Source organism: Artemia sp. Qi Xiang Cuo, chromosome 7, assembly GCF_049724085.1.
Source record: "Artemia sp. Qi Xiang Cuo chromosome 7, ASM4972408v1, whole genome shotgun sequence".
Taxonomy (NCBI): Eukaryota; Metazoa; Arthropoda; class Branchiopoda; order Anostraca; family Artemiidae; genus Artemia; species Artemia sp. Qi Xiang Cuo.
In genome coordinates, this window is record NC_142800.1 from 50,074,282 (window position 1) to 50,084,806 (window position 10,525).

The 10,525-nt window shown below is 35.5% G+C and overlaps 1 protein-coding gene across 1 annotated transcript in view; it reads left to right on the forward strand.

The window, feature by feature from the left end:
* Window positions 1–8,973, forward strand: part of LOC148950378 (damage-control phosphatase 1-like) — a 156,735-nt gene extending 147,762 nt beyond the window's left edge. The window contains exon 7 of the mRNA XM_089092361.1: window positions 8,837–8,973. Coding sequence (XP_088948487.1) covers window positions 8,837–8,854 — 18 coding nt within the window. The 3' untranslated portion in view covers window positions 8,855–8,973. The remainder of the gene's footprint in view (window positions 1–8,836) is intronic.
* Window positions 8,974–10,525: the final 1,552 nt, after the last annotated feature.

Genomic DNA, 10,525 nt, shown 5'->3' on the forward strand with positions numbered 1-10,525 from the left:
ATCGGACTTCCTTGGAAAAATTCAACGTGCAAACAATACCCTAATCATTGTTAATAGCAGTCCGTCGACTGTGAATACCTGCCATTGGCAGTGCGTCTTTCAAACAATGAAGAATATTAAATTTTTTGATTCTCTCGGCCTACCCTATACATTTTACACTCCACACATCAACAATTATATTGAAAGCAGTGGGAAAACTATTATTCAATACCAAAAGAGAGTGCAGGATCTAACGATAAAAGTTGCGGTTTTCATTCGCTAACATATTTCGTCTTCAGATGTTGCGGTTATGCTTACAAGCAGTTTCTCAACATTTACGTAGACAATCCACGTCTGAACAACTTTATGGTGGAAAATATGCTCTCTGACCTGTATAATATTGATTTTAGTGGCCCACGAGTAAAGTGTTTTAAAAATGTATATAAATTTGTTTTTTAATAAAAAAAAATGTATATATACACAACAATATGTTTATTCTTCACTTCAGATTTCTTCTTCTTCTTCTGTCTATAGGCAACTGTCGAGAACCACTAATGCTGGTATATCATTCGAATTCACTGTATATTGATCTTGATTGGCTGCAAAGTCAAGGTCACATTTTCTACCCTACAATGTAACTTCACTCTTATCATATCTCTTTGTATAGTCAATGATACTATTTGCATTCATATTGTGAAATTCACGTGTTTCAACTTATCTATTTGAAGCAATATCACATACAGTGTTTTCAAGTGGTGAATTACATTATGTAACAGCCAAATAAAAATCACTAGGTTTATAGCCATAATAGACAGTGTCGTCGTAACGATGACGTAGAAACCAAATTGTCGTGTTTCCCCAACAGTTGAATCATAGACCTGATTCTTCCTCTCAAAATAATTTAAAACCACGACGATACCAATCTTGTAAAAATAAACTAAAATCTCGTTTAGGGTTCTTTTCAATCATACCAGGATAAGTATTCTCCCACTGATCACATTTGTAAAAGTGACAATTGCAACATAGTTGCTCTCTAGGGTGAGAGTCACAAATCTCTTAAAAACATGAATTACAGCCTTTAATTTATGCTGCATATCCTCTATGTAATTTACACGGATTGCATAATTTACACTTTTCATTATACTCATCAATAATTGTACAATTCTCACATGATGACCAACTGCCAAGAGTATACATACATAGTGGACATGTATAGAACATTTTTTTGCTTTCCAGTGTCAACTCTCTCACAGCTAAAATGAAACTGATCCACGTTTGATAAATTCAGCAGGGGAGAGAGAGGAGTTACTCTGTGACGTTACATAACCTGTTTTGAAGGGAAAGTCATCTACATAGAATCTATGGCAATGTATTCAAAAGTATATCCACGATATAATTTTGCTTTGTTTCAATTAATATATCAATAAATTGAGTAAAAGTATTTGAGTCATGTTGTAAAAGATGCATACAATAGTCCAGCGGGGAAGAATCATTCCCTATTATATTGTTAAGTTTTCCCCAAGAATATATCTTCTGTCGAAAAGATAACTCAAGAAAATCATCATCTGGATTAAAAGGTTTTTCTTTAATCATAAGATTTGACATAATTCTCTCTTTCTCAAATTCATTCATTTTCAATCCTAACACCCTCACTGCTGACTCTAGACTAACCATGATTCGTTCTACGTCAAGAATATTCGATAACCTACTTAAAAAAAATCTAACAAAAAGAAAAGGGACATTTTCGATTTCAAACAATTTTATTGTGTGTGAGCAAAATTACAACAATAATATAATACACATATTCAATTACCGATAAAACTTTTTACCCTCTATATGCTTAAAAGTTTAAAATGATGCTCATTGAAGTCTATGTATATTCGTTAAAATAGCATTTGGAGGAAAGTACATTCGATCCTCTAATATGAACATGTTCGAAGTAATCACGTATTTTGCATGCACTTCATCCGTTTTAGGACATAGTCGAGATTTTTTTTTGATTTCTACCGCAATTTTCGGTGCTCTTGTATCATTGCTGCTGCTGCTGCCACGAATTCCACTGTCAACTTCTAATAGTGTAAACATTCCACTCATTATTGCAAATATATATCTTGACAAATAAATAAACGAGTAAAGTCAAAGAGTTCTTACCCCTTGAATTCTGTTCTCACCCTAATAATAACTATACTGACAGTTAATCTTTATATTAATTGCGCTTGCTAATACCTCTCGGGGCTATTGCGCAAATTCAAAGCTAATAATTCCAAGAAGTCTGGTCTGATGTCACTTAGCTTAGTATTTCTAGCTGTGTGATTGGATTAGAAATAGGCGTGTCATCTTGTACCCCCTGTTGTTCGCCTCGTATGTAAACCTCTCCCCCTACTTAGCACATCTGATAATGTGGTATTCTACTGGAGGCCCTCCCTGCGTACGTCCCTGGTATGAACATTGCACATTATCCATTCCACTGTGGTTGCATTGATTTTCTGTTTTTGATATTTTAAGCACCTTCAAGGTTTGTAATTAACTAATTATCTTCAATTCATAAACTAACAACTGGTATTGGCTTGCACCCAGAAGATGGGAACTAGCACTATGGGGTTCCAGCTGATTCAGTAGGTTCAAAATGATCCAAAGTTACCTCAAATTTAAATAAATATGACAAAAATTAGACTTTGTCTGCAGCTGCTCGGTAGAACTGAAGGGGTTTGCCTCAAATAATCCAATACAAGAAACAGAGATGAAAATTGCATCATTTTGAAAACAATTTACCATTTTTGCTGGTTGGCAAAATAGTCCCATTCCTGAAAAATATGCCGCATAAAAATTTTACTGATAAAGTAAGATAGGGTAAGCAGAGAGTGATGAATATATTCCGCCAGGGCCTGTCATTGTATTATAAAACATAAAACCGCGAAGAATGGATGAAAATGAGTACAATTAGGAGTCGAAAAGTGCCATTGACAAAGAATAGCGGGAACATTTCGATAGTGCCAATGATTAAAACAGTGACTATGACAGCCGTGGATTACTGGAAATCGGCTTTGAGTACGAGGGAGCACCGTGGAAACCAAACCTAGCAAAGTTTGTACAATACTTGTGTTCCTTGCTGTTTTCGAACGTAGCTTCAGAAAGACTGTTCAGCTTACTCAAGAAGTAAAGACCGACAGAAGGAATCATTTGGTAACAGTAACTTTGGCCTCCACAATTCAGACGAAACTTGAAATGAAACGAGACGGAGTTACAGCATACACACTGACGGTTAACCAGCCCCTCAGAAAGAGGCTAAAAAGAGTATTAGCGTCTGTCATCACAGCTGAGTTACTGCATGATCAGAGGAGGCTGCTCACATAAAAAGCCATGCGATTGACACAGATTATCAATATAATGCGGTATATGTATCTGAAAGTTATACTATTTTTCATAATTTTTTTTCAGTTATATTGATACTAATGAGCTACGACTTTGCGTTTTCTCTTTATCATTTGCGAATACCTCTGGGGATGGTGGTAAAAAAGATTATCCACTCAACTCAGACTCAATGGTCAAAGGCCTAGTGTCCGTAATTCATCCAGATTTTCTGTCCCAGTCCTGAACTTAGTGGGCTGTCGTGTGGAATCTGAAAGGGCGAAAAAAATTAGGGATCGATGAAGAAGAATTTCTCAACTAAAGACCTTTAGAGTCTAAATTAACTATGACTATGCTTAGTTTAAAAACTAAATACATATCAAGCCTTTTGCTGCTTCCTTTTGTTATGTTTTACAAAGCTAATTTACAAATTTTCTTTCACGAATTACAGCTTGGTCGAGTAAATCTGCACTCCAAATTTGTAGAATCTGATAATTTATGCTAAAATCGCTCGAACACCTCCAAAAACTCAATACAAAATACAAAAAAATGAAAATTCTACTAAATCCTGATATCCATCTCCCGATTTTCTCCCGAATCCTGAGAGCCGTCTCCCGATTTTGTCCCGAAAATTGTCAAGATTTTACAGATTGTTTGAAAAGATAAGTGGAAACACTGTTTATATTTAACGTTTAAGCGGCTCAGTGCCAGTGAAAGAGGTGAATCAAAGTTTTCTAATAGCTAAAAGCCCGCCTTAATCGGTATTGTGGCTAGTCTTAATTGACGGACAACGGTATTAAGGATCCCTTATTTTTGGGCAATAACGTTAATAAGGCAAATATCATTAATAAAGCTCGAATAGATCACCGTTCTATCTTTATTACTAGATTTCAGCTATCACGTTTACGTCCTAATCTTTTCCAATTGTCTTGAAGGGAGAGGAGAGACAATAAGGAAGGAAATAATCAAGAAAATAATCTAAATTAAAAGAGAAGCAATAAGAATGCTAAGAAGAGGTGGACAGTAATATGAACTCTTCCAATTATCAAGGCCGTACCCAGGATTGTTTTTCGGAGGGGGTTTACTCAAAGATTTTTTCGGGGGGGGGGTACACAAAAAAAATCAAAAAACGCAAAAAAAATTTGTTTATATCCATTTTTTGTTGCGTTTTGACGAGTCAGACAAACATTTCGGGGGGAGGGTTCAAACCACCCTAACCCTCCCTCTGGGTACGGCCTTGAATCATCTTGTACATAAATTAAGACAAGCCGGGATCCTTTCTCCGTATATGAGCTTCTTAAGATATATACGCCTTATGACTCTTGATGTTATTACTGGGAGATTTTAATGCCCAGGTTGGTAGAAATAGGGATAGATGGTATCCCAGCCTAGGTTAATTTGGTGTAGGAAAAGATGGTAAGACAGCAAACCTTATTGATTATGCTATAGTAAACCGAAGACTGGCAGGATCAATACAAGATACTAGGGTATATAGGAGTGCTGTTATTGATGTTAAGAGTGAAGATCACCATCTAATAGCTTCAAGGGTTAATTTACAGCTGACATATCGGAAGGGTGACTACCTCCTGGGAAGTTATGAAGTTGGTAGACTCTAGGATAAAATTTGAGAGAAAGTTTCCAGGAACAGTTGAATACTAAACTTGAGAGTTTAAAATTTGATAATGTGGAAGATGATTGGAATAATTTTAGAAAAATAATTTGTAAAGTTGCTGAAGGTGTCTTAGGGAAGACAGCTAGAACTGCAGCTAAGAATATTAGGGAAAAAGATTTATGTTTAATAGAAAGGAGAAGGGGCTTGTACAAGAATTATCTGACTGATAGATCATATGAAAACAAAAGAAATGTAAAGAAAGCGGAGAAAGCTTTAAAATATGAACTAAAAAGGTGTGAAGTGGAGGCCATGGATAAAATTGCCGAGGATCTGGAAGATGCAGCTAGATGGCATAATAGTAAAATTTTGTAATGGCCCCTTAACAAATTGAGAGGGAGTAGTCAATCCGGCCTTGTCCCAGCTAAAGATCGGAATGGGGTCGCAATTAGTGATAAGGAAAAAACTAAAGAGAGATGGGCCGAACATTTTGAGAACTTGCTTAACCGACAAAGAGTTGCAGAAAAAAATATAGAGGAAAATGAAACATTGTGGGACCCCTTGTATTTGATTAAAGATTTACTTTGTAGGGAGGTATTAGCAGCAGTATTAATAGGGTTAAAGAAACATCACAGGTCTCCATGGGCTGATTGTGCGGTAGGTGAGTTTCCCAAATATGGTGGCTTTGTGGTCAGAAATAAGCTATTGAAGATTATGAATATGATTTTTGAAAAAAGGGAAGTACCTAACGATTTTAGGAAAACCTTAATTAAGCCACTTTATAAGAAAGGTGATAAAAGTGAGTGTGGTAATTATCGAGGCATTAGTATGGTCTCTGTAGGTAGAAAATTACTTAGTAATATGATACTTTTTAGACTGAGAGATGCCGTAGACGAAGTTTTAAGAGAAGAGCAGTGCGGTTTTAGAAAAGTTAGAGGATGTGTCGACCAAATTTTCACTCTTAGGCTAAGAGTTGAGAAGTGCCTGAATTTTCAAACACCTTTGGTCCTCAGTTTTATAGATTACGAGCAAGCGTTCGATTCTGTTGATAGAAGAGGTTTAGCAAAGGTCTTATCCTTGTGTGGTATACCAGAAAAATACATTAAAGTGACTATTTACTAGAATAACACTGCAGCGGTTAAGGTAGGAAATCAGGTTAGTACCTGGTTTTGTATTAAATCAGGAGTTCAGCAGGGCTGTGTTCTATCCTCCTTTATTTGGATTATTATGTTGGATTTTGTTTTAAGAAGCACAGGAAAGGCAATGGGAGACCACGGAATCAAATGAGGAGGAAAAAGTCTCCTGGACTTGGATTATGCTGATGATTTAAGCATCCTAGATGAAAGTGTAAGCAAAGTGAACGAAGTTTTAGAGGTTTTGCAAATTCAGGATGTTAGAATTTGTTTGAAAATTAATGTTAGGAAGACAAAGTCACTAAGGCTAGGAATAAGTGAAGATGAAAAGGTGACGTTGGGTAATGAAAACATTGATCAGGTGGGCAGCTTCACTTACCTTGGTAGTATTATTAGTAAAGATGGTGGGAGCAGTGAAGATGTTAAAAATAGAATAGCCAAGTCTCAGGGTGTTTTTTCACAGTTAAAAAAAGTCTGGAAGAATAGGAAGATAAGTCTGCAATCCAAGATTAGAATATTAGAAGCTACAGTGATGACAGTAGTCAAATATGGCTCTGAAGCATGGACGCTCCGAAAAGCGGATGAAGATATACTAGATGTTTTCCAGAGAAATTGCTTAAGGATTGTTCTGGCTGACTGACCGTATTTCAAACAATAGGCTATACAAAAAATGTAGTTCAATACCGCTCTCTAGGGCTATAATGAAAGAAAGGTTGAGGTGGTTAGGGCACGTTGTGCGAATGAAGGATGACAGATTGCCGAAGGTTGTTCTTTTCGGCCAACAATCTAGGGCTAAACGGAAAGCAGGTCGTTCCCCACTGGGGTGGGAGGACGTTATAAAGAAAGATTTAAAGGAAATGGGAACCTCGTGGGCAGGTGTAAAAAGGGAGGCTTTGAATAGATTGGGGTGGAGGAGGATCGTGCGTAGCTGTGTTGGCTTCAGGCGGCTTGGTGCTGCGGTGAGTTGTTAGTAGTAGTAGTAGTAGTATGACTCTTGTTGCACTTTTCATGGCGAGGTTCAACCTAAACTTATGTAATAAAATTAAATCAAAAGTTTAAGGCAAATTTTTGAATTGCTAATATTGACAACATAAAATGCAGTCCTAGTAGAAAAATAAGCCTGTACCCGTTTTGATAGCCACTGGGGGTGTACGTACGTACTAAATTTTTTCTTACACCTTGGAGATAAAGATGACGAGAGAAAACGACCAGAGCAGGTTTGCTGAAACAAAAGCTAGAAAAGCAGTACTCTAAGAAAAGATTTACAATATTTTAAATAAAGTTTTTGTATCCATATTCATTCCTGAAAGGAGCACTGAATTGGTAAAACAGAAAATAAGTGCATTTCCAGGTTTGATATTTCTGATTAAATAGTATGTAGGCTACGTCTTTGGGTTTTGTATAATTAAAACAAAACAAGCTTTTTCAACTGAAAATAAGGAGCAATATCACACTTAAAACGAATAGGAATTATTTCATATATAAGGGAGACTGTCCCCTTCTCAAATTCTCACTTTTTACGCTAAAGTTCTTTAGTACTTTAAGAAAGCTTCTTTCCAATTAAACGGCCCTTGTGCTTCAGGAGACATTCTTAAAGAATTTGGACAAAAAGCCAATATTTAGCATAAGGAGTGAAGAATACAGAAGAGGACAGTCCCCTCATCGCTGGATTAATTTCTGTCCGTATTAAATTTTAATGCTGCTTCTTACTTTAAGTGAAAAAAGTTAATTTTTAATTTAATTTCTGATTGTTTTTCAAAAGACTCTTCCTTGGAAATCCCCCCAACGGAAAGTTTCTCCATGGAAAAATCGTGCTGCGTAAAATCTCCTCCCCCTCCCCCTCTTCTTGAAAAATCCCCCCGGACAATTCCCTCCTCGCAGAAAATTTTCCCAGAAATTTCTTGCGGACGATTCCCCCTGGAAGATAATCCTTACTTTCATTTGATTTTTTTGTGTTAATTTCTGATTGTTTTTAAAATCATGCTTGAAATTCTTCTCCTCCTCGGAAAATTTTTCCCGGGACCCCCCCCCCCGCCCCTATGCAAAGTTTTCCCACGAAGAAAATTCCCCCAAGGACGATTTCTCCCGCGGAAAATCCACTCCCATGGAGTATCCCCGCAAACAATACGAAATTGCGCTATTTTCTTTTCTTACACTAAATTTACTTAGGCTAGAATACCATCTATCCTTATTTCTACCGACCTGGGCATTGAAATCCCCTCATAAAATACCATATTTCTACTTGGGATCCTATCTATTGCTCCTGTAGCTTTAAGTAAAATTCGTCTGAGTCAGTACTATCTCCATTAGTTAGTTCTACAAGGACATGTACTATTATGACTGATACCCTGCACTTTTTATTCTTAAAATGAGCAAGTAACATTCTATTATTAATACCATCCCAACATAAACAAGACTTAGCAGCTTTCTTATTTATCATGAGCCCTACTCCCTGCCAATGCACTCCATCCTTCCTGACTGAGTAAATAAGTTCTATATCATCTAATTTCATGTTTCCTATCCCTGGAATATGAATTTCTTTTCCTCTCCGTCTACACGGTTCTCACACAGGAAAAAGACTATAAGCAGTGGGCTTGTTTGCAATAGAACTAGAAGACTACCGTCTACTAATCTTGATAGATTTTCTCACTATTCAATGAAAGGTGATAGATCTGCTACGAATAAACCAAAATTTGTGTTTTTTTATGTCAATTTTATTTTCTAAATTCGGCTTAGATAGTCTAAATATTTTTTTTTCTCATTTCAGATCTCATATCAAGTATAACCCAGCCACTAGCGGTGAGTTAAAAGCACGGCTTCATGCATTGGCTTGGACGTAAACTTTATTTATTCTATAGTGCTTAGCTGTCTAAAAATAATACTTTCAATAAAACGACCTTCTGATTTTTTTCTATAAATCATTTAGGAATTATTAGGTTTCAGCCGTAAAAATTTTTCTGGATTTTTTTTTTTTTTTTTTTTTTTTTTTTTTTTTTTTTAGGTCAGAGATGCATGCTAAACATTTAACAGATCTTAATTCGCAGACCATTTACAATTTCAATAGGTACGCGCACATCCCACTCTTATAGAAGGGGAGGTTCACAATTTTCACATGCACAAAAAACTGCTTTTAAGCCGACTGTTTTTCCATTTCTCCAATAGGTCACGATTGGGAGGCTTTGGAACAATCTAAAGGGAATTAATTCACCCCTTCAATATCTAGGAAGAGTATTTAACGAAAAACAAAATTGTAAGTTTGTAAGCTTGTAAGTTTGATTTTAAAGAGAATCTACTTAAACAGCTTTTAGGATATGAATAAATTAAAAGTAACAGATTTTTCACGAAAAATGAAGAGCAAATGACAACCTTAAAAACGAACATAAGTTAGCTTATATATCAAACATGAAAATGAATAATAATTACAAAAAACAATAAAACCAAAGTTTAAACGAACGAAGACCCAAATATGCATGGTATACTTTGTTTTCAGTGAAGCACAAATTATACTCCAGGGCTCTGGGGGAGTTGGAATGAGGGGCAAACCCACACATATCGGTGGCAAATTTAGTTGGTTTTAAGCTTGAATTCACTGTGAAAGCCGTGAAAAACATGAAGAATATATTTTCATAATGGCTTCTGATTTCTACTACACGTTGCATTCAGCAATTTTTTAGGTTTTTTTTTTGCAAGGTGAATATTCAGGACAGAAGCTTTATAAGCTTCTGAAAAGAAGATATATATATATATATATATATATATATATATATATATATATATATATATATATATATATATATATATATATATATATATATATATATATATATATATATATATATATATATATATATATATATATATATATATATATATATATATATATATATAAGAAAAGGGGGGCATGAGTGGGGGCATTGTTGCCCTCCAATAATTTTGTTCAATTAAAAAGGGCGCTATAACTTATAATTTCCGTTCGAATCAGTCCTCACCCAAACTTCTAGGGCCATTGGTTCTGTACGATCATCCCTGGGAAAATGAAAAATAAAATGAACACGCATCTGTGATCTTTCTTCTGGCAAAAATACCAAATTCCAAATTTTTTAAGATGGGAGCTTGAAACCTTTTGCGGTAGGGTTCTCTGATAAATAAAAATCCCAAATCAAACTTAAAAATCCCAAATCATGAGTTTCAGACAACACACAGCTAAGAAAGGCTAAGAAACCTAGCTCAAAAAGGTCTGAAATAGCAAAGTAAACACCCAAATCATAAGTTCCAGACAAAAACATCTACAAAAGCATAAGAAACCTAGTTCAGAAAAGCTCAATTTGGCAAATTAAACAGCTAAAATTATAAGATATAGACAAGTCAAACCATTAAAGGTTATGAAACGATTAGCTAAGAAATGTCTGAAACAGCAAAATAAGCAGCCCAAATCACAAGTTTCAGACACCATACA